This window comes from Rhinatrema bivittatum, chromosome 3 (assembly GCF_901001135.1).
Source record: "Rhinatrema bivittatum chromosome 3, aRhiBiv1.1, whole genome shotgun sequence".
In the NCBI taxonomy this organism is placed as follows: domain Eukaryota; kingdom Metazoa; phylum Chordata; class Amphibia; order Gymnophiona; family Rhinatrematidae; genus Rhinatrema; species Rhinatrema bivittatum.
Window position 1 is genome coordinate 500,221,547 of NC_042617.1, and position 24,720 is coordinate 500,246,266.

At 48.1% G+C, this 24,720-nt stretch overlaps 1 protein-coding gene across 1 annotated transcript in view; it reads right to left on the minus strand.

Annotated features, from left to right (window-relative positions):
- Positions 1-24,720, minus strand: part of LOC115088139 (DNA replication licensing factor MCM3-like) — an 86,937-nt gene that overhangs the window by 12,514 nt on the left and 49,703 nt on the right. The window contains exons 10-14 of the mRNA XM_029596116.1: positions 22,462-22,636; positions 15,298-15,424; positions 8,221-8,371; positions 7,105-7,245; positions 6,627-6,724 (exon numbers count right to left, since the gene is read on the minus strand). Of these exons, the coding sequence (XP_029451976.1) occupies positions 6,627-6,724; positions 7,105-7,245; positions 8,221-8,371; positions 15,298-15,424; positions 22,462-22,636 (692 nt within the window). The remainder of the gene's footprint in view (positions 1-6,626; positions 6,725-7,104; positions 7,246-8,220; positions 8,372-15,297; positions 15,425-22,461; positions 22,637-24,720) is intronic.

The following is a 24,720-nucleotide window of genomic DNA, read 5'->3' on the forward strand; positions in this document are numbered from 1 at the left end:
TGGACGCGCAACGAGCTGAGAGAGAGAGACCCTTGGTGAAGCCCTTCTAGAGGAAGGAAAGAATCATAGAAACCAGAGCAGAACGAGCCGAGGCACCCGATTCTGCACAAACATTTTCAAAGACCTTCCAAACACGGACATAGGCGAGCGAGATAGAAGTCTTGCGGGCGCGCAGTAGAGTGGATATAACTTCTTCCTTTTATCCCTTCCTTCTTAATCTCTGCCGTTCAAAAGCCAGGCCGCTAGACAGAAGCAATCCGCCTGGTCGAAAAATAGGGGACCCTGCCGGAGCAGACACAAAAAATGACCGAGACGAAGAGGGCTGTCCGTCGCCAGATTTACCAGATCCGCGAACCACTGTCTGCAGGGCCATTTGGGAGCCACGAGGATGACCGGACCCCTGTGAAGTTCTACTCTTCTGAGGACCTTTCCCACTAGGGGTCAAGGAGGGAACACAAAGAAGGACATCGTGTGGCCAAGGAAGGACTAGAGCATCTACTCCTTCCGAGCAGTGCTCCCTCCAGCGGCTGAAGAACCTGGGAGCCTTTGCATTGCCCAAGGTTGCCATCAGGTCCAGGTGAGGAGGGCCCCACCTGCTGACAATCAGCTCCATTGCTCCGGACAACTCCCACTCGCCCGGATCGAGACGCTGTCGACTCAAGAAATCGGCTTGCACATTCTCTTTGCCCTCTATGTGAGAAGCTGCCAGGCACTCCAGGTGGCTCTCCGCCCAGGCGAAGAGCTTGCTGGCTTCTAGGGCCACCAGGCGACTCTTGGTGCCCCCCTGTCGATTGATATAAGCCACCATGGTGGAATTGTCCGAGAGCACGCGCACCGCCCTGCGAAAAATCAGCGGGAGGAAGGCTTGGAGAGCCTCCAGACTCTCCAACCCATGCCTCCAGGCGATTGATGTGCCAGCGGGATTGGACCGGGGACCACTGTCACTGATGAGATTGAGACTGGCAGACTTGTCCCCACCTGGAGAGGCTGGCATCCGTCGTTACTACAATCCACTGCGGAGTCTGTAGGGATATTACTTTCAGAAGGTGCTTGAGCGATAGCCACCACTGTATGTCACTGATGTTAGAGTCGGAGAGCGGGAGAGTCATCCGAAACTGTTCCGAGACCAGTTTCCAACGGGATAGCAAAGCTTTCTGTAATGGACACAATATGCGCAAAAGCCCAGGGGACCAGGTCAATAGTGGAAGCCATGGACCCTAGAACTTGAAGGTAATCCCACGCTGTAGGAAGAGGCATGAAAAAGAAATTCCGGACCTGGTCCATCAGCTTGAACGCTCGAACATCCGGAAGGAATACCTTGCCAACTGGTATCGAAGTGAGCCCCCAGGAATTCCAAGGCCTGGGAGGGCCACAGATTGCTTTTGGGAAAGTTGACTATCCACCCCAGCGAAGTGAGTAGAGCTAGGACTTTGTCGACTGCCAGCTGGCATAGAGTCTCCGACTTGGCCCGCACTAGCCAATCGTCCCGAACTCCTTCCCGGAGAGCGGCCACCACCACCACGACCTTGGTAAATGTGCGTGGAGCTGTGGCGAGACCGAAGTGCAGAGCCCGGAACTGAAAGTGCTGGCCCAAGATCTCGAAACGGAGATACCTCTGATGCTCGGCCCGGATTGGGATGTGTAAGTAGGCCTCGGTCAAGTCCAGGGTGGCCAAAAATTCTCTGGGGTGAACAGCCACTATTACCGCCCTCAGGGTCTCCATCCGAAAATGAGGCATCTTGAGGGCTCGATTGACTCTCTTGAGGTCTAAGACGGGGCGGAAAGAACTGTCCTTTTTCGGTACCACGAAGTAGATGGAATACTGGCCGGCGCCTTGTTCCTCCGTGGGGACTGGAACTATGGCCCCCAGCCCTTGCAGTCTGGAGAGAGTCTGGGATACGGCAGCCAGCTTCCGATGTCCGCATGGGGACACTATGTGCAGATCCAGTAGGTCTCGAACAAATTCTAAAGCGTAGCCTCTCTCGATTATCTCAAGGACCCACTGATCAGACGTGATTTTGGCCCATTCCTCGAGGAAGAGAGATAGACGACCACCTAAGTTTGGAACGGAGGAATGGGCCAGCCGAATCTCATTGGGAGGCGGGTTTGGCAGTGGGACGCTGTGGGATGCTATCTCGGAAGGCGCGGCGTCCTCGAAAGGACTGAGACCAGGACTGAGATCTGGAGGAGTTTCCCCTAGAGAAAGCCCCTCTCGCCCAAGCATTATATCTCCGCTGACCCTGGAAGCGAGTAGGTGTAGGGAAGAAGGCTCGTGACTGTTTCAGGCGGTCCTCAGGCACTTTATGAACCTTGTTCTCACCCAAGGATTTAATAAGCTGCTCCAGGTCCTCGCCAAAAAGCAACTTACCCTTAAAAGGAAGCATGCCCAACTGCGTCTTTGAAGAGGAGTCAGCCGACCAATTCCAGAGCCAGTGGAGCTGTCTGGCCGAGATCGCTGAAGCCATCGCTTTCACCTGGACGCGGAACAAGTCGTAAAGGGCATCCGCCCCATACACTATAGCGTCTTCCAAACTTTCAGCCTGCTCTGCCTCTGCGGAACCCACCTAATGCTTGCCCGCTGCATGAGACTGCAGCAGATCGACGCCCGAACTCCCAAGGCCAAGAATTCAAAGATGCGCTTGAGATAGAATTCAAGCTTGCGGTCTTGAACTTCCTTCAGGGCCGTAACACCCACCACCGGGATGGTGGTGTGCTTAGTGACTGCCGACACCGAAGAATCCACCTTAGGGATTTTTAGCATGTCCAGGCACACCTCGGGGAGAGGATAGAGCTTGTTCATAGCCCTTCCCCACTCGAAGCCCCAACTCGGGAGCTTCCCATTCCCGGAGGAGCATCAGCTTGTGCATGGGATGGAAGGGGAAGTGCGCGGAAGAGCCCTGAATCCCGCCAGGACCGGGTCCACGCAAGCCGGCATTGCGGCCGTGAATGCATCCACTGAAGGACTCAATTCCCAGCTCCTGAATGATGAAAGGAATAAGCGGATCCAATTCCTCCCTTAGAAATAGGCGAAGAGGAGCAGGGAGACAAAAGATTTCTTTGTAACAATTACCTCTCGTCTGTGCCTGAGGAGCAGGGGGACAAAAGATTTCTTTGTAACAATTACCTCTCGTCTGTGCCTGAATACTTTCTTGGAGAAGGTAAAGACTGCTTGCTTCCTGGTTCCTGGGGTGACGCCCACTGAACAGCAACGTCGACGTCAGCAGCTACGGGCTGGAGCTTAAAAGTCAGTCTCCCTCGGCGTTTGTTGGAGAAGGAGCAGGGGGACAAAAGATTTCTTTGTAACAATTACCTCTCGTCTGTGCCTGAATACTTTCTTGGAGAAGGTAAAGACTGCTTGCTTCCTGGTGTGACGCCCACTGAACAGCAACGTTGACGTCAGCAGCTAGGGGCTGGAGCTTAAAAGCCAGTCTCCCTCGGCGCTTGTCGCTGTCCCGGCGCGTGTCGCTACCAGGGAATATTTGGACTTGATTGGACACAAGTAAAGTGAGTAATCACTCTTTATATTTTCTCCCTGCTCCCAACCCGCCCAGGTTAGAGTCTTAAATTGGAGAAGACTTGGAGAAAAGTAATATCTGGTATCATTATATAAATTCTTAAAAAAATGCCGCATACAAAAAGAAAGGCAACAACACCCTCTCTATCTGAGCCATATCAATCTCAGATACCAGCATTCTTTTCATCCACTCCTAGAATAGAGCCGGAGGAGGTGGTCATTGTAGATCAAAGCACTGAGCGGGCGCTTAATCTACCGACCGAAACATCTTTGAGCCCCGGAGCTCCGTGTACCCCTCCACCGCCACAAGTAAATTCTTTGGAAGTATCAAAAGTTTCCTTATCTTTAAGTGAAGGCAGTGGAGAGGTCCTGGCTAATAAGGGCAAAGAAGAATCAGGAACAGGAACAGATTTGAAAGTTTTACCACCTAAACCAAGCAAAATATCACTTGATTCCCTATGGTCTGCTATTGTCTCTCTCGAAACTGCAATAATAAAACTAACACAGCAAACCACAGATGCGAATCTGCAAACAAAAAATTTGGAATTTTCATTAGAAAAAATGAACAAGGAAAAACAAGGAGTGGAACTAAGATTGAATGCGCTTGAAACCTGCCATCAAAGATTTACAAAAACAGAGATATTACACAACAAGAGATTAGAGATGATTGAGAATCAACAAAAGTACTTAAACTTAAGAGTACTCAATTTTCTAAAGCTCAATCTAGTCTCACCCTTGGACATGTTTAAGGAATATTTATCATGTATATTGAAATGGCCTGAGAAATCAATGCCTACTATATCTAAAATATACTATGTGGATATTAAGAGTAACACAGCTGAGGGAAAGAAAGAGGAGGGATTGTCATTAAATTTATCAGAAGTGTTAGAAATGACATTAGAATCAAAAATTGAGGATAGAACTACCTTACATGTTAGTTTTGTTTTTGCAACAGATAGGGATGCTATATTCAGATTGTTTATGAAGAAGAGAACAGAACTTTTCCACGGTGGAAAGATCTGGATTTACCCAGATCTTTCCAGAACAACTCAATTAAAGAGAAAAAAATTCTTAGAATTAAGAACAGATGTGGAAAGTAAAGGTGGGAAAATGATTGTAAAATATCCATGTAGGTGTGAAGTTTGGAGAAATGGTCAAAAATATGTTTATTTTGAGATAACACAGTTAAAAAAGTTTCTTGAATCTTCCCCCCCCCCGTGAAAATTAGCAACAGGAACGAATTGTAAAAGGTAATTCCTGTTTTCCTTAAACCGCTCAAATTTCTCTCTCAATCCTGGAGCACTACCTCTTACATTTCTTATTGCAGATTAGAGATATATACTTCAGTTATTATTGATATAATAATATGGAAAATCTGTAACCATTTGTTTATTTTCTTCTATGTAAGATTGTCAAAATCAGCATAAATAAAAAATTAAAAAAAAAAAAAAAAAAAAAAGAAATAGGCGAAGAACTCGTGTGTCATCCCCCTCCAGGGGAGGTGGGGTGCCCCTGTCAAATCCGCATCCGGATCCAGAACCGCCAAAGGAGCAGGGGGAGGCTCCCAGGGACCATCCGCACTCCGATAGACCCCTGCGCATCCGTAGCCGCGGGAGCGGGCTGGGAAGGCATCCGAGGGAGGAGGGGGACCTGGGGTCTACCTCCTCTTGCAAGCTAAGTAAGATTTGTGCATGAGAAGGGGGAAGGGTCAGTACCTGCATCAGGAGTCTGCACGGGGCTCAAATCAGGGGGTGAAACAGTAAAATCAAGCTCCACTGTGTCCTGCAGCCCAGTCACAGGAACTGCCGATATCCCCAAGATGGCCGCCGTTCCCACGGTTTGCCAACCCGGGAACAGCCTGGCCATGCGTTTGATAGACCTGCCCTGGGGTACTGATCTATTCGCTGCCGAGGAGGGGCCCTCTCCCCCCGGCAGACACCCCGAACACAGCCTTTCACGGGAGAGCCGAATCGAAGGCTTCTCGCAGGCAAGGCATGAGTTAGAACGCAGCATGAAAGAAACCGCGAGGCAGATAGAGGAAAGAAAAAAAAAAAGTTAAATCAGCTGAGCTGCAGTGCCTGAGGGAGCGGGAGCAGGAGACTGAACTCTGCTCGCTCCTGTCTCTCAAATACAGCTGCCGAAGTAAGACGGGCACCTGATCAACTTTAACTGTTTTTTTTTTTGGTTTAACTGAGTAGTGCAGGGGAAAGAATCGTCCCTGCTGGCAGCGCCGGGGAATAAAACGTCCCGGGAGAGAGACAGCTGTGTAGGGGGAGTGACTGGACCACCAGTATCGCCCCACAGCTGAGGTACACCGGGAATAGGGAGCCTAGGCTGTATCAAACAAGGGGCCAAGCCCCCCTAGGCTCCCCAAGAGCGAGGAGACAGAACTGTCTCCTGAAGAGAATCCAACTTTTTTTTTTTTTTAAACTTAAAGTCAAGAACAATAATACTTGCTTGATCCTGTCAGAATTAGAATAAGAAAAGCCCCACAAGAAAGGGCTAAGGAAGAAACCAGGGAACTGCAGGGTGAGCTGCCTGCATCTGCTGGAGACAGACAAATACTGAAGGGCTGCAGGGTAGGCTCTATTCTGATATAGACCTTTCAGTTTTGGTCTGTCTCCATCTGCTGGACAGGAGGCTCAACCCACAGTCTGGAGTGATCCGGGTACGTACAGGGAAATGGAAAAGTAAAAGAGAAACCAGTGTAGTAGATGTTTGCTGCCCACAGTTCACAGACAAAATGGGAGAAACTGGCGAGTCCATGTTCCAGACGTGGCCCTGCCTCCAGGAGCAGATCCCAAATGATGCACTTCCTCCCTTACCCCCTTCCACCTATGCCAGCATGACAAAAGAGATTTAGACTTATAAAAACTTCAAACGACTGGCAGTCAGCTGAGAAGGCAAAAATTGCACTCACAATTTTAAAGCCACAGGTTACAACACTCAGTGCAGCGGAAACTAAAACTTTGCCAGAAATGAGGCAGATAATCCCCAGACCCAGAAAAGTTAACAAAGTTTTCATCAAGATCTATCTATGTACCTTACTTGCTGTAAAGGCCCAATGTGCTTAAGTGCCTGTGTTACACCTCACACTGATATCCCCACTCACCTCTTCTTCTCAGACCCTGCATCCGTCTGGGACTGCTCCACCTCACCCTCTGTGTCAGAGTCCTCCTGCCTGCGGCGCTTCTTCTCTTTCTCCAGTACCTTCAAAACCAAAGTCAGGCCACTCTCATGACATGCCCAAAAAAAAAAGCAGGAGCAGAAGAGAAACCCACGTCCCACCATAGTTTCTTCTCTACTGTTCCACCCATTGTAGAGCGAGCAGCCAATTGCCTTCTCCCACCAGTTCTTCCTTGTATTCGCTCTTAATCACAAGGTCTTTCCCACATTTTTAAACCCTTCTCCCTATAGCCCAGACACTGCAATAGGAGTCCTACAGCTCCCTTCAGAACCCGACTATATGCATTCCCCAAGCCTGGCTTATACATGCAGATGTTGAGCTGCGGCTGGACTGCCCCACGCATCTATAGCCCCAAGCAGCAGAAGCCTTGCTAAGGAACAAAAACCCACCGACCGGTGCTCACCTTCTTGAAGTACGCGTATTGCACTAGCTCGACAGCTGCCTCGGCATCTTGGAGGTCAATCGTTTTGCTCATTCGTGCCTTGGCATGGGCCGTGGACAGACGAATCAGTGTCTCTAGACTCCGGGCAGTGACAGGAGCAGTCTGCAAACAGTTATGGTAGAAAGCAGAGATTGTCACTGCAGTCTTCTCCACTTCTTCGTCCACAGCAAATGAATAAGACAGTGCAGAAACCCATATGTTCACATTAAGCAGGATGAACAACTCCTGCTTTGCCAGTTACGTGATAAAGACAGTGTTGCCCTGTGGAGAGAAACCCCAACCAAAATCCTGCAGCACAAATTATCAGAAGAAAGCTGCAGCTAACCAAGTAGTTGAAACCTGCTGCCAGCAAACAGCTAAGATGTAGCCTGTGCCCAGGCCACAATTACCACCCTGTTACCAGGGCCCCGGCATGCAGTTGTATTACAGAGAGTCACACAGTATTCACTCCCACCTTGGTATGTAACTGGCCCACACTGACTCCACCGGCACCAGCCTGACAACCTCCTAAATTTCAATCTCTTCCAACCATGGCAGCTTATTCATCAATGCTTTACCGCCCAGTAGGGCAGACAATAAAAAGTGCAGGGGTTGGGGGGGGGGGGGGGGGGGGAGGAGGGAGAGAGGGTCAGTCTATCATGCGTAAGACAAATTATCAAGGGTACAAATTTGCCTCCCAGAATGAAAATGTTTCCCATAGCTAGAATGTAAAGTTTACAATAAGCTATATATCAAGGGTGACCATGAAGCTCCATGTCTAGGGAGGGCAGGCAAAGACTTAAGGAAATCAGAACTACATTCCCGGGCATGCAGAAATGCCTCAGTTTAAAAGCAACCATAGGATGAGTCTGCTCAGATGGCTTTGAAGCCACTTTTTTCTACCAAGCTGGCGATCCACCACAAGAAAAGACTGGAACAAGCTGTATGTCTTATGCACGGTGAAGAAAGCGTATCAAGTATTTGTGGAACTTGTAAAACAAATTTGTGAATACCATCCCTCTCCCAGCTTCCAACGAAAGCTAAGTAAAAGTTTGCTAGACAGATGTGAATTGCTCCTCCTCATGCTGGTGCACTCACTCTGGCAACGTCCGTACTAATCTGGTCTTGGCTGCGCAGGCGGGAGTACTCATCTGCAATGTAGTTGGCAGACTCTTGAGTCAAGATGGGTTTGATGATCTTTGCCACGTGGATGTACTTCCTCATGAACTCCACACTCACCGCCTTCTCCCTGCAAACAGGAAAAAAAAAAAAGATAGGACAGGGATGAGCCCCTTCCGATGCTTGCAGGCTTCAGACAGACAAAAGTACTTCCAGAAACCAGGGTTCAAATCCTGCTGTTGCTCCTTGTAACCTTGGGTAAGGCAGTTGATGTAAGCTACTGTTGTCGCATTGGCTGAGAACACTCGCACCATTCAACCTTGGACCAGCAACAGAAACACCTCCAGAGAGGGAGGAAAGAAAGCCCTGTGAGCAGAGAGGACCCCAGAAAGACTTACTGAAAGCTGCCAGTGAGGTTTTTTTTTTTGCTGCAGGCTGCTGAGACGCCAAGGGAGAAAGAGAGAGGGGCATGCCCCTCTCTCTTTCTCCTCCCGGAGCCCGGGAGCCCGGGAGCCCGGGAGCCCGGAAGATCTGATAAAATCAGGGACCGGCGGCACGCAGCCGAAGCCGCGCACCAAAGGGGCGCGCCCCTGGGTAAAAAATGGGGAAGAAGAGGAAATCAAAAACCTGGACTTCTTCCACCTTGCCCTCAACATCCATGAAGATTGGGCTGATGGACGACCACATCTTTCATCTGGGTGAGTCTTCCATGAGGGACAATGCAGAGGTTAATTCACCCTCGGGGACTTCTTTAAGTCCCGGGCCCCAGCAACCTCCTCTTCAGCCTGCATCATTGCATATGGATATTGGGACATTATCTGGGGCAGCAAGGGGGATTCCTCCTGTTACCATTGATAACTCACAGTGTATAGCTGGAGAAGGAATTGGTAGGACGGAGAGACATAAGGGATCTATCATTCAGAGGTTAATACCATGGAGGCCAAAGATAGTAATATGTTAATGTTTCCTCTTCCCTCTATAATCCCAGATATGATAGATTTACCTGATAATGATATGGAACCAGAAACTGTCTCTTTAAAGGATGTATGGAAACTTGTTGCCAAAGTAGATAAAGTGTCAAGCTCTTTATCTCAAGTACATAATTTTTCTGTACAAACTAGAGCTAAGACACTAGGATAAGGAATGTAGAGGCCTCTATTTCCAGTTTAAGCACTCAATTAGCACAGTTACAGGTTGCTAGTACATCTTTTATTAAGGATAAATTATTCCTTTATAATCAAATTGAAATGCTGGAAAACAAAATGAGGTCTGATAATTTACGGTTTTGTGGTTAGAGAGTGCAGATTTTCCAGGATATTTCCCGAGCCACTCAGGCACGTAGGAAGCTTTTCTTAGAATACAAGCAAAGGGTTCTAAGTTTGGGAGCCAGTTTCTTTCTTAAAATATCCCTGCAAATGCTTGATGATGTATCGTAGTAATAAATTTGTGTTTTATGATCCTCTACATTTAGAGCAATTTATAAGGGATAAAACAGTTATGCAGCAATGTTGTGTTGAAGATTAATACAGGTTGCAAATGTAATTAGGATGCTGCTTTACAGGATTGTTCTCTATCCTCCCTCTGGACATGGACTAAATTATTACATATGTGGGTATATATTGGTTTCTTTTTTCTGATTGATTTTCCTTTAAATGCTTAAATATTTCATTGTAAACAATGTTATAAATTTAATAAACAGTAAATAAAAAAAAAAGAAACACTTCCAGAGCTCTTAGCACCGCTCTCATTTCCAGGCAATTGATGGAGCAGACCTTCTCTGCCATCGAGCAGAGACCCCGGGCCAAACATCCCAGGCATACTGCTCCCCAGCCCTTTAGACTGGCATCTGTGGTCAGCACCACCTAATCTGGAACTTCAAAGTCCACGCCCCTTTCCAAATTGCTCCTTGACAGCCACCATGCCAGGCTGGACTTGGCATCCCTTCGCAGAGGCAAGGAGACAAAATGCTTTTCCAACCCTCGGATCCCATCAGGACAACACCCTTTGCAGCGGCCGCATTACGACCAAAGGCCCACGGAACCAGGTCCAACGTCAAAGGCCATGGACCCCAGGACCTGCAGGTAATCCCAGACCTTCAGAACTGGGAGATGTAGAAGTCGAAAAACTTGCTCCTGCAACTTCGCCAACATGTTTGCTGTCAGATATACCTTGCCACCCCGGGTATCGAAATGAGCTCCTAGGCAATCCAGAGATTGAGATGGGACCAGGTGGCTCTTTGCAATATTGATCACCCATCCCAAGGAGCTCAGGAGATGCCTCACTCACTGACCTGAACGAATGCACTACTCTTCCGTCTTTGCCCAGACGAGCCAATCGTCCAGGTATGGGTGAACCAACGACCCTTTCCTCTTCAAGGCTGCCGCTACCACCATCACCTTTTGTGAAGGTTCGAGGAACTGTGACCAGACCGAAGGGAAGGGCCAGAATCTGGAAATGCTGACCCAGCACCTTGAATGGTAGGAACATCTGATGGTCCTTTCGAATGGGAATATGCAGATAAGCCTTTGTAAGATCCAACAACACCAGGAACTCTCCTTTGCAAACTGCCGCAATTACTGTATACATCTCCATCCAGAAGCGTGGAACCCGTAAACTCCAGTTCACCTTCCGCAAATCCAAGATGGGACAGAAGGTGCCCTCTTTTTTTGGCACCACAAAATAGATGAAAATACCTTCCCTGCCCACTCAAGAGGTTCCAGGATAGCTTCCAAGCTTATCAACCTGTGCAGATTCCCTTCTAGCGCTTCCCATTTGTTTCGAGAAGAACAGTCCGACTCCAGGGAAGGCGTCTCTGAGCGGGCGAGCAAATTCTAAGGCGTAACCGTCCCTTACCACCTCCAGAACCCACCGGTCGGAGGTAATCTTGACCCACTCCTCGTAAAAACAGGATAACCTGCCCCCGACTGCTACCAATGAGGAGTGGGTGACCCTGGCTTTATTGGGATGGCTTACTTCCTCCGGTCCCCTGACCAGAACAGCCTCTGAAGGACCTGCTGGCCCCTCAAAAGAAATGCTGACCATTCGACTGCTTAGGTCCCGAGGAGGAAGAACCTCTACTGGACCAAAATCTCCTCGACCCCCGGAAACAAGGACGAGCAGGAAAGTTCTTCTTAATACTTTTCTTATCCTCCAGTAGCCTATTGCCCTTGGTTTCCCCCCCCCCCCCCAAGGACTTCATTACCTGATTCGGGTCCTCCCCGAAGAGAAGTTTTCCCTTAAAAGGAAAGTCTTAGCCCACATGTTCACCAACCAATTGTGCAGCCATAGGAGCCACTACACAGCCACCACAAGACTATGCTCCTAGCCAAAGTGCAGACCAGATCATATAGAGCATCTGTCACATAAGCCACCCTTGCTTCCAGACAAGCCGCATGTGTGGGGGACAGGACTCCTGGAGCCCCCTGCTCCTGCGGCTTTTGGATGCAACATAAACAGGCGCGCTGCATCATGCTAGCACTTACTGCAGCCCAGAGACTCAAAGCTGACACCTCAAACATGCACTTCAATTGAACTTCCAGCTTGAGATCCTGAATATCCTTGAGATCAGTGGCTCCTGCCACCAGAATCATGGTCTTCTTGGTCCCTGCCAAGACCGCCGCATCCACCTTAGGCATTTTAAGGTGATCCAAATACTCCTCCAAAAAAGGATATAGCTTAGCCATTGCTCATCCAACCTTCAAGACCACTTCCAGGGTGTCCTACTTCCAGCTAAGCAGCTTCTGAATCTTCTTAGGAACGGGAAAGGCACTAGATAGACTCTCCCCCCCCCCCCCCCGACCATCAAGGACCGGATTGACGCCCTTGTTGTCAGATTCCTCCTGAGCTGCTTTACTCCCCCAACTCCTCCAACAACTGAGGAATAAGAGGCCGCAGCTCCTCTTTCTTAAAACAGGTGTACCACCCGCCCCAGCTCCTTCAACATAGTCCAGTTCATGTTCTGCTCAGCATCTGGATCTCCCTCCAGATCTGCAGCTGGAGAGGACGCCACATCCTCTTGCTGCTCATTGGAGTCATCCAGATCTCTGAGGTCCAACTCCCACAGCTCGGGACCTGCAATGCTTGTCCGCCATCCCCAAGGGAACCCCTGAGGCCACACGAGATCTTTTGTACGGGCCTGAAGAGTTCTCCTTGGGTCTCCACTTAGTTGCCTTCCTTGCCAGAAAGGCCTTGTGCATTAACAAAAAAATAATTTGGGAGAAAAACCCCGCGGGCCCACAGCTACCCTCTCAGGACTACTGGGCTCTGAGACCGTCCCTCATCGTCAGCATCTTCGCGACCCTGCCCTGCAAGAGAGAGAGGTGGAGGGGAGTCACCAGATTCGTGGCCTGTTGGAGCCCCCCTGCCTGCGATACCCCTCAGGAGCAGTGAGGATGGATACCCCCAACTTAGACCCTACCGTGGACCCTGCCGAGCAAGAGGCCCTCAGGGCTCTAGGACCCTTAGTGGAGGATCCCTCTCCCCCTGAGGCACACCCTGTGCACAGACAGAGGGAATTTAGGTGGGCCGACCAAGTGCTGCAGGCCCTACAGGTCTCCACATACTGTTTCTCCATCCAGACCGCGTGGGCTCAAATGTGCGCTCCATACAGAGATAGGCTGTACCACGTGGCCGCACTCCCCTTTCCAATTTGAGCTAGGCCGCGTCGCCATACACTCTCCAAAGGCACGTTGCAGGAGCAGCAGCTGCAGGAAAAACATGTGTGCGAAAATGGCTCCAAAACACCAAGACTGCGGAACACCAAAACGACTATTCCCCGCTGGGGAGACTTCCCTAATCGCGAGGCCAGATCAGAAGAGACGAGAAAACGGGCACGCTAAAAAAAGAAACGGCTGCCTAGACCAAAGTCAATCCGCGGCGCACAGGGCTTGATGGACCCTTGGTCTGACCCAGTATGGCATATCTTATGTTATGTTATGTACAGATCCCTGCAGGGAGTTCACAGAAATCATGCCAGCACACGCAGCTCCCACTCCCTCAGCGACCCCGACACTTATAGAAGTCGACCGCCCAGGCACTTCACCACAGGCAGACTCTCCTGGCTCTCCCTCTATGATCCTTATAAGATAAAAATTAAAAAAAAAAAAAATAAAGGATTTTAAACAAAACATTACAAAAGGAACAAAAGGACTAGAAGAAATCCCCAAAGGGGATACTTCTCTCAGGGAGCCAGTAGAGGACAGGAGGGGGTCTCAGGGCACGAAGAGAGAGCCAATATCCTGGCTTTCAGGGGCCACAGAACCAGCGGGCAGCTATAGCCAGGGGTATCTAACCCCCCGTTCGCCCACCTCAACCCTAGGAATGGCCCACTAAGGAACCTGGCACCTTGGGGAGCAGCTCCAAATCTCCAACTCCAGATCAGTCAGGACTGCAGGTATGCTTCTCTACCATCTGCTGGAGACAGAGAAATTCTGAGGGACTGCAAGTGGCACTCTTGGTTATCTAGCAGGGCCTCAAAGTTTTGTTCTCTGCCACCATCTGCAGGTAGGGATGCATAAACTCACTAGTCTGGACTGATCTGGATATGAGCAGGAAATAAAGATATTTAAACATAAAAAAACCAAAACAGCACGAATAGAAAAGATAAAGAGAAAGGCAGTAAGAATTAGGGTATGCAGCAACTTCTACATGAAGAGAGACTCAAAAACTGAGAAATTTTCAGCTTAGAAAACAAAGCATTTGAGGAAACATGACAGAAGTATATTGAATCATGAAAGGGAGTAGAGAAGATACATTTAGGAACTTTTATTCACAATGTCTCATATAGATGAAATAAAGAAGAAACTATCAGATGGCAGGCGTTTGTTAGCTTGTGGAAGCTACTAACAAGGGACACTACAAAACTTAAAAATGGATTAGACAAATTTGTGGAAAACTGAGCAATCCCGGGCTGCTTAGCGTAAATCAGAAATGTCATACTGTGATCTGCACATCATAACATGTCACGGTGGGCCGATTCAAAGGTGCAGCATCCTATCACCTACGGTGGTCACAAGTACCAATGAGAAGATCCAAAAAAGCAGATCCATTTCTTGTTGCTCGCTCCCAGGGATAAGCATTGCCTTTCCCAATTTTCCTCCAGGAAACCATGATTGTTAGAAACCGAAAAGATGTGGCAGACAGACAACTCTACACATTTCTTATAAAAGCTTCCTCTACATGGACCTTTGCTCTGACCCAGTTTGGCAACTCAAAGAAACCGCTGCTGGCTTTCAGTGCAGCAGTCTCAGTAGATAAACGATGGCAGTGCTGGGTAGCAGAATGACTAGCTCATGCCTACAGCTTCCTGGAGGTGGAAGAGGGATTTTACTAATCTGACACACTTGAAAACCTAAACTGCAACCAGAAGAGGAAAGAGCTGGAGTAATCCAATCAGCTGAACATGCCAGCCTGTCAACTGCCCCATGGCATCGCTATCCATGGCAGCTAAATGTAAAAAGAGAGAATCTCTCTGCAGGTTTAGCTAGATGATGATGATCTCTGGAACACAAGAACCATTGCACTCGGACCATGCACACAGCAGAGGCACCCAGCACAAAGCACACTTCTTCCCAACAGCCAGATATTGTCTTCCTGCTCCAATACCTAAATCACCCACGAGAATCAAGCCCCAACAAGAGAGACAGAGAAGTAACCTCAATGCTGCAAAAACAAAAACACAAACAAACAAAGACACCACCAAGTGATAGCATGAAACGAGGCAAAGCTATTGAGCTTCCTGGTGTGCCAGCAGTCACTCCAGGCAACAGGACCTGCAATTCCTTAGCTTTTTGGACAGACCCTGCTGGGCAACAGATATGCATCCCTTTCCCAAGATGGGTAGAGATGTTTTACATTCTGAGAACATGGCAAGCCTTCAGTCAATTTGCAACTGAACTACTGCAGAACTTACTCCAGTGAGGGTTACTGGATTTTCAGTGCTGGGAGTTCATGAATTTCAGACCATGAAGAAATGTACCAAACAAATATCAGTACCATAGTGCCACCACTCTATCCCCACCTTTCCCTCCCTCCCTGGGGGTAGATGCCAAAACATACTTGCGCCGCTTGGCTCCGTGCAGGAGGTTGTCGTGCTTCTCATACACCTGCAGCTCCTGCTGTTCCTCTTGTATCACGTTGGGGTCATCTGTGGCCAGAACCTCCACTGCGCTGCCCAGAGGCATGGCTGCAAAGAGAGCAGGCTGCATAAGAATGGCTACAGTCGTGAGGCCTTCAGCACTAGATTCACAAATGCCAAACTTCCAGGACGGCCCTAGGCAAGAGTTCAGCCATCCTCTGTCCAGTCTATAGTGAGCTAAAAGAGTGCTGTCAGCAGGGCTGCATAACAAGCTGAACAGTTAAACACATACATGCATCTCAAGAAAGGATAATACATGGCTTCTTTCAACCAAACAGAATAAAATACTTAAATAGTGAAAGGGCGAAAACAGACATGCTACTACCTCCACTGCAGAAATTGTGGCTAAATTTTGGTGTCCAATTTTTAAAGACAGAGCAGAAAAAGGATAGGGAAGACAGTAAAATGATTCCCACATACAGAAAGAAACGCGGGAGAGCGCCTGCTCTCCCGGCGCGCGCACATGCCAGTGTCCTGTGTGCGCAATCCAGTAAATAAAAATATGTTAATTAGGGCCCGCTAGGGACACGCTCCTGTCAAAAAGGAGGCACGTCCCTAGCGCCTCCTTTTTGACAGGAGCGGCGGCTGTCAGCGGGTTTGACAGCAGACGCTCAATTTTGCTGGCGTCAATTCTCGGACCCACTGACAGCCACGGGTTCGGAAACCGGACGCCGGCAAAATTGAGCATCCAGTTTTCAACACACGAGCTGCGGGCTAATTTTACATTTTTTAATTTTTAATTATTTTTTTACTTTTGGGATCTCTGACTTAATATCGCCATGATATTAAGTCGGAGGGTGTACAGAAAAGCAGGTTTTACAGCTTTTCTGTACACTTTCCCGGTGCCAAGAGAAATTAACGCCTACATTTGGGTAGGCACTAATTCCTGAAAGTAAAGTTTGCGGCTTGGCTGCACATTTTACTTACTGAATCGCACGGGAATAACTAATAGGGCCATCAACATGCATTTGCATGTTGCGGGCGCTATTAGTTTTGGGAGGTTGGACGCGCGTTTTCGATGCGCTATTACCCCTTACTGAATAAGGGGTAAAGCTAACGCGTCGAAAACACGCGTCCAACCACGGGTTAACAGTGCGCTCCGCCGGCGCGCACTCTACTGTATCGGCCTGTTAGGAGAATGAACAGGGGAGAGTGACTTGGTCATACATTAGCAGGTGAGCAGGATTGGAACTCCTTATGGAATAACTACTTCAACTCAGGCCAAAATCATGTGGACTAAACAGCAGCAACATAACCAAGTCTTAAAAAATCCTCAAACATTCTATCCAGGATTTTAAATAACCCCAAATCCAGCTACACGGAGGAAGACAGGAAAATTGGTTCTTACCTGCTAATTTTCATTCTTTAGTACCACGGATCAGTCCAGACTCTTGGGTTTTGCCTCCCGTCCAGCAGATGGAGTCAGAGAAGTTTTTGACTGACACTGCCCTATACCCTGAGGTGCCACCTGCAGTCTGTCCTTATTGAACTGTACCCAAGCCATATAAGAAGGAACTCATTAAAAAGACAATGAACATCAACAATTATGAGAAACTGTTTTTTCCCCTGAGCAGAGGGATAAGGAACCTTAAAAAAAAAAAAAATAATAATAATAATAATAAAAATCATGCCCACACACTCATCCTGCGCAGGACTTGACCTGAGTATATCCTCCTGGTAAAGAAGAACTGTTCAAGGGACTCTCCAAACACTCTAGTCTGAATTGGGCGGGCCTCTGAATTGATCCGTGGTACAGCAGTAACGAAAATTAGCAGGTAAGAACCAGTTTTTCTTTCCTTGTACGTACCAGGATCAGTCCAGATTGTTGGGATGTATCCAGCCTCCCTACATGGGATGGGACCCTGAGAGTCCCACTCGAAGCACATTTCCCCCAAAACCCTCAGAATCTGGGGCCTGGACATCCAAATAGTAATGTCTCGTGAATGCGTGCAAAGATTTCCACGTCACAGCTCTACAAATCTCCTGGGGTGAAACCTGCTGACACTCGGCCCAAGAGGCTGCTTGTGAATGGGCAGAATGTGCCCGAAGACCGACCGGGACCAGACGGCCTGAACAATGTAGGCAGAGCTAATAGCTTCCTTCAACAAGCGCACAATGGTGGCCCTAGAGGTCTTGTGCCCCCTCCTGGGGCCGCTCCACAAGACAAAAAGATGATCTGAGAGGCGGAAACTATTAGTCACCCCTAAGTACGCAACAGAGCCCGCCTGACGTCCAATTTCCGTAAATCCTTAGCAAGAGGAGAGGAAGAATTCAAATCCGGGAAGGGAGCTCCACCGACTGATTCAGATGAAAAGATGACACCACCTTAGGAAGAAAGGAGGGAACTGTTCTCAAGGACTCTCCTGAATTTGTGATCAGCAAGAAGGTTTCCCCTACACGACAAGGCTTGGAGCTCCAATCCCCTCCTAGCAGAAGAGATAGCCACCAAGAAAATCACTTTCAAAGTAAGGTCCTTTAACATTGTCTGCGTCCGCGGTACAAACAGGGGAGCACACATTGCCTTCAGGATCACATTAAGGATCCACGAGGGAAAGGGATTCTGGACCGGAGGACGCAAATGCTTTACCCCCTGAAGAAAATGCACCACGTCCAGATGTGCCAACAGGGCAACCCCCCACACCTTGCTGCTAAGCTTTACAGCAGACAGCAAAGGGCCGCCACCTGAACCCTCAGAGAATTAAAAGGACAAACCTTTCCTGTAAAAAGGCCAAAACATCCGCCACCGTGGCCTTGATAGGCACCACTTTGCGCTCCGTGCACCACGCCCTGACATATGCCAAGGAAGAGGAGGTCTTCCTGGGCTGCAAGAGAGTGGTTACAACTGCATCCGAATATCCCTTATTCTTCAAACGTTCCCTCTCAAAAGCTAGGCTGCTAGGAAAAAAGCGATCCGCCCTTTCTAAACAAACGGGGCCCTGACACTGTAGCTGTGGCATCCGGTAAAACCGCAAGGGCCCGTCTGCCACCAGGTTGACAAGATCCGCGAACCAGGGCCGTCTCAGCCACTCCGGAGCCACCAGAATTACAATGCTTGGATGAAGCTCTATGTGGTTTAATACCTTGCCGATCAAGGGCCATGAAGGAAAAATGTACAGGAGCACATCCGACAGCCAAGGGAGAACTAGGATGTCCACCCCTTCTGCTCCTGGCTCCCGACGTCAGCTGAAGAATCTCAGAGCCTTGGTGTTGTGGAATGTCGCCATGAGATCCATGCACTGTGTGGCCCACCTGCGGCAGATGAGTAGGAAAGCTGCCTCCGACAGCTCCCTCTCTCTGGGATCCAGCTGGTGATGGCTCAGGAAGTCCACCTGAACGTTCTCCTTGCCTGCGATGTGTGAAGCTGCGATCCTCTCTAGATGTAGTTCTGCCCAGTGGATTAGCTCCTGGACTTCCAGGGCGACTAGTCAGCTCTTGGTGCCCCCTTGGCGATTTATGTAAGCCACTGCCGTCGCATTGTCACACAGAATCCGTACTGATCTCCCTTGCACCAAGGGGAGAAGAGCCTGAAGAACAAGGTGCACGGCTCTGGTCTCCCACCGGTTGATGGACCATGAGGTCTCCACCACGGACCAATGGCCCTGCACCGATCTGTCCTAACAGACCGCACCCCAACTGGAAATGCTCGCGAGGTGGAGGTGGAGGAAAGACTGCTTGCGAATTATTTGAGTACCTACATTTCCTGAACTCACTTTCCTTGAACGTAGTGGACTGAGAAATTTTCAGGTGATTTTGCACCGAGAGAATAGCTGTGAGACACTTCCGGGTACCTGACGTCAGGAGGAGGGACCAACGAAGCGCATAAAGATCAACGCCAGCGCTGAAGCCACGTGCACCAAAGGGGCGCGCGGCTTAGTCCCGCAGGAAGCCACAAAACAAGAGAAGGATATAAATTCCTAAAAAGTGAGTAACTAAAATTAATTTCGATTCCTCCACCCGCCTCCATTGCATGAAGAAAAATATTATATCTGAGAAGTTGGGTCAAAGGAACGTACATCCGAGGTAAACTTTTTATTAATTTCCTCCATATTAATGCCTCATACCAAGTGTAAGGCAAGAATCAGGGAGATGTCCACGTCGTCCCCTGTACTGAATGCCTCCCAACCTCTGATTCCAGCTTTCTTTGCCCCTGCAATGGGTATAGAACCGGTGGAACGGGCCGCTGGAGGCAGTGATATGGAGCAAATACCTGCCTCCCTGGCAGAAACAACTTTTAAGTCCCTGTGCCCCAAGTACTCCTCCTCCTCCACTACAGATTTCCACAGATTTTTTTAAGATTATAGTCTGATAATCAGCGGCAAGGGGAAGGAGCATCTGCCGCATTTGGCGAGCTAGACTCTGGAACATCAGTGAAATTATCTTTACATTTGGAAAAACCATCCTCAATAACAATGGAAATTCTATGGGATGCCATCAAAGCATTAGAAGTCGCTGTTTTAAATTTGACGAAGATAACTACGGACTCTAATCTGCGGTTCAATAAAATAGAATCAGAGATGTCTAAATTTAATTTACAATCTGAACGTGTAGAGAAGAGGTTTGAAAATTTAGAAGTGTGGCAGCAAAAGTTTGCTAGAGCAGAAATAGTTTATGATAAAAAGCTGGAAATTTTGGAAAATTCGTTTCAATATTTGAATTTAAGAATATTACATTTCCCAAAACATAATCTAATCTCCCCTTATGATATGTTTAAAGAATACTTGTTGGAAATTTTGAAAATCCCACAACAAGCTATTCCTACCACTTCTAAAATGTATTATGTTGACCCGAAAGGATTAGTATTACAGCAGAATCCTAATTCCTAACAGGAGTGATAGTCAACTATAGACACAGTTATATCTACTAGGTCTGTATTACATGTATCATTTTCTTTTGCTATAGACAGAGATAATGTGTTTAGATCATATATGAGGAATAGAATGAATTTATTTCATGGTTGTAGAATTTGGATTTATCCAGATTTATCCAAACAAACTCAGGATAGAAGAAGAAAATTCCTAGATTTAAGAGCAGAGGTAGAAAGAAAAGGAGGGAAAATGCTGTTGAAATTCCCCTGCAAATGTGAGATGGAAATACAACAGAAAAATGTATTTTTTGAGGTTTCACAGTTACGAATATTTTTAGATTCTAGACCCCAAGAAAATGCGGCAGTAGATCTTGTGGCTTAAAAGAAATAATGTCTGTTGGTAGTCTCAAGTATTTCAATTGTTCATATAGTAGGGTTCAATCTACTATTTTTTCTTGATGTGCTCCTTTACGTACTCTTCATGTGATAATATTACTACTACCTTTTTCAATTAACTATGAATACTAAGACAACCTTAAATGTTTACTATTTACCTTGATAAGAATACTCTGTATTCATGAGTTTAAATCCTTATTTGTAATGTGAAAATGCATAAATTTAAAAAAAAAAAAGGAAATGCTCGCATCCGTCGTTACCACTGTCCAAGAGGGGACGTCCAGGTCCATCCCCCGGTGAAGCTTGTCTGGGAGGAGCCACCCGTGCAGACTCTGTAAGAGGGAGCAGTAGCTGGACCTGCGCTTGGAGAGTGGATCTCATCCGGAAAGCAAAGCTGATTGACGAGGTATCATATGCACAAAGACCTGTTGAACTAGTTCCAGGGTGGAAGTCATTGATCCAAGGACTTGCAGGTAATCCCAGACCCTGGGTATACAGACTGTCAGCAACGAGCGAACCTGAGATTGCAACTTCTGAATCCGCTCCACGGTGAGGGACACCTTGCCCAACCGCATGTCGAACACAGCTGCTAAGAACTCCAGGGTCTAGGAGGGGACAAGGTGACTCTTGGGCCAATTGACTATCCACCCCAAAGATCGCAGGAGACGTAGGACACGATCGACCGCCTCCTGACAGAGAGTCTCTGCTCGAATTAGCCAGTTGTTCAGATAAGGGTGCACCAGCATTCCCTCCATCTGGAGAGCTGCTGCGCCACCGTCACCTTGGTGAAAGTCCTGGGCACAGTTACGAGGCCGAAGGGTAGGGCGCAAAACTGATAATGTTCCCCTAGGATCATGAACCTCAGGAACCTTTGGTGGTCGAGCCAAATTCCTATGTGCAAGTAAGCCTCTGTCAAGTCCAAGGACGCCAGGTACCCTCCCTTGTTAACCACTGCAATTACTGACCGCAAGGTCTTCCATGGGAAAACGCGGGACCCAGAGTACCTTGTTTACCTTCAAGTTGAGAATGAGCCGGAACGTGCCCTCCTTTTTTGGCACTATGAAGTAGATTGAATACTTGCCTGTCCTTCGCACTGCCAGTGGCACCGGCACAACGGTCCCCAGATCATAGAGGCAATGTACGGTGGCTTGCACCACCAGCTTCTTCAGTTCATAAGAGCACAGGGAGGCGAGGAAACGATCTCTGAGAGGCCGAGCAAATTCTAAAGCGTAGTCGTGGCTTACAATGTCTAAGACCCACTGGTCGGAAGTAATTTTGGCCCACTCCTCGTAAAAAAGAGCCAACCGGTCTCCTATTAACGGAACATAGGAGTGGACCGGCATTGCCTCATTGGGAAGATTTTGCTGCTACCTTTCCTTGGGGCATCCTGCTTCTGCCAAGCCGGTGGCCTTGAAAGGGCTTATTCCACGACTGCTTCGCAGAGCCTAAACCTATGTTACAGAAGAGTCACTCATGACATTTTTACTTACAAGAAATTATTTTTATAGACTTTTCTTTTTAAACTAAACTATCACCTGGCAACCTGTTACTATTTGAACATTACCTTGCTGAATGAGTTCAGAAAAATTACAAAGAAAGAGGGCTTCTAGGAAATCTATTCCTGCTTTTGCGCAGAAAACAAGCCTCCTACTCCCGCCTTTTCCCTAGTTCCCACAATCCCCAGGGCTACCAACTGTCTGTAGCTAGACAGGCTTTTCATGACAATGTAGGCCAGGACCCAAAATACCAATATGTCTGGAATGGAGGGTAATGTGATTGCCGTAATGCATATGATGAAGAAGAGAGGTGAGGAAGCAACAGGTCAGCATAAGAGACTTCACCAACCAATAAAGGGTGGGGGAGGGGTGAAGAGGAATGAGCTCACCATCGCCATCCTGCTCCCCAGCAGCACGGAATCGGTGCATCCGCAAGACGTGGTCAGAGATCTCCCGGTCTTGCTCTGGGTCCATCTGATCCAGCACGATGAAGAGCAGGTCAAAGCGAGACAGCAAGGAGTCCTGCAACCCAATGTTCTCCATGGGAGTCTTATACTGGTCATACTGGGAGGAGAGGAGTCACAAAAAAAATTAAATACATCACTCAGCACCAAAGGTCATGACACCACTATTAGCTAACATTTTGCTTTTATTTCTCTAAAATAATTTCTGCTTGCATCTGTATTAGGAAAAACATTAAGATCCCCCTTTACTGTTCTGACTCATTTCAATCCAAAGACACTAGTGATTAAAGCTTCTAACTCCTCCTCCTGCTTAGCCACTCCTACTGTTACCACCACCAAGGAGTGCCGAGGTACAGACATGCCAATACTGAACCAACCCGGCTTGGACTAGAACAAATTATTCAACCACACTCAGGGCATTAACCTGGAGCAACAGCCTTGTCTTTGACTTGTTACTACCAAATAAAATGTACTCGTTTGGCAAGAGAGATTAATGCACAGTTCCAGTAGTCACGCTGAACCTGCAGAAAACTGGAGTGCCCCCTGGTGGTGAAATCTTATTGGTCCAAGATAAGAATTAGAGAGAAAATGTAGGTGATGAGCTTGTGAGACCACAGTGGTTCCTTCCCCAGATGAGACTGCAAATCTGCAGGAAAGAAGCATTTACAGCTAGGAAAGTGTACTGTGATGGGAATTCCCACAGCAGAGGCCTTCAGGTGGCAACTGAAGAATGGATCAATATCAGTTTGGAAATATTAGCAGCAGCTTAACTGCTGGAGCGTTAGAAATAATTCTGAGTAGGGCGGCTAACTAAATGTCCGCGTGGACTTTTGTATGTGCTTACCTGGCAGCTCATTTTAAAAAGGGAAACTACCCAACTAATTTCCTATGAAAATACACAGCCTTAAAAGTACCCATCTATATCATGTGTGTACATTTGCACCTGCTATTTGTGTTGTCAGTCAAACATGCTAATTTTCTTTCTTTGAGTCCTAACTTAACCAGTCCAGAAGGATGGGGTTTTTTCACCCCTATCAGCAGTTGCAGAGAATAAAAGCTTCACTACTGGTAACTTAAGGCACTGTGCCACCTGCAGTCTTTCAGTAATCCTGTAACAAAGCTAAACCAGCTTCTCCAAAACGAGTAGGAGGAAGAAAACAAACATCAGTGAACCAGAAAGGAGGCCTGACACCCCTTCACCAAGAAGTTCCTGAAAGCCATACTCAGACCCCAAACCAAAACTATATAGGGTAAGAAGGCCAAGCTGTCCTTCCGAAAGAGACGGACCACCTTAGGATCAACACCTTCCACCACGTGGGAGCCGGGATTGGAAGAAAGACTCTGGACCTCCTCTACAGCTGCGCCCTGAGGAGGCCGTGCCCCTGGCTCTAGATCCTCCAGCTCAGAGGCCTCAGAGGAAGAATCCTGCCATGGACAGGAGGAGCTGGTTCTGAGGAGGAGCTTAGGTTTTGGAGCCCCCGTGCCTTCCGAAGATCTTGTTCACTTAACAGGCTGAGTTCCCAATTTTCCCGAAGACGGAACTGCGCAGGAGCGACCGCTGCCCCCTGAGTGCTTCCTAGCTAACCCTTCTGGCCTTGAAAGCTCTATGCAGCAGGATGAAATCTTAGGAAAAGGATGATGAGGAGTCTGAGGCCCTCTTGGGGCTCTCCTCCGCCACCCCAACATTTGCATCGCCTGAGCCACCCTCCTCGGGGGCAGTATGCTGTGGGGAAAGAGGAGGAGATTCCCCTCCCCCCATCGCTGCTTGCGTCACCACGCGAAATAAAGACAAAATGGCTTCTGTTCCCGCACTGATCCGGATACATACAGGGAATTGGAGATTCACCCCATTTACTAGCTAGCTTTTCCAATTCACTTCCGAAAAGGAGTGATCCTTTAAAAGGGCATCTTTGTAAGATTTGCCTTGGTATTTGCCTCTGCTGATCAATTCCGCAGCCACCACCACTGAGGCCACTCCTCTGGCCGAAGTTCAGACTAGATCCGAGCCCACATCAGCTAAAAAGGCGGTGGGCAGGTTCCACAACCGCTCTGGAATTTACCAAGTCATACACCTCCTGAGAGAGGAATAGGCACGAACAAGCTACCAGGACACTACAAGAAGCAATCTGTAAGGTCATTGCTACTGTGTTCAAAGGCCTGTTTAAGGATGGACTCCATTCATCT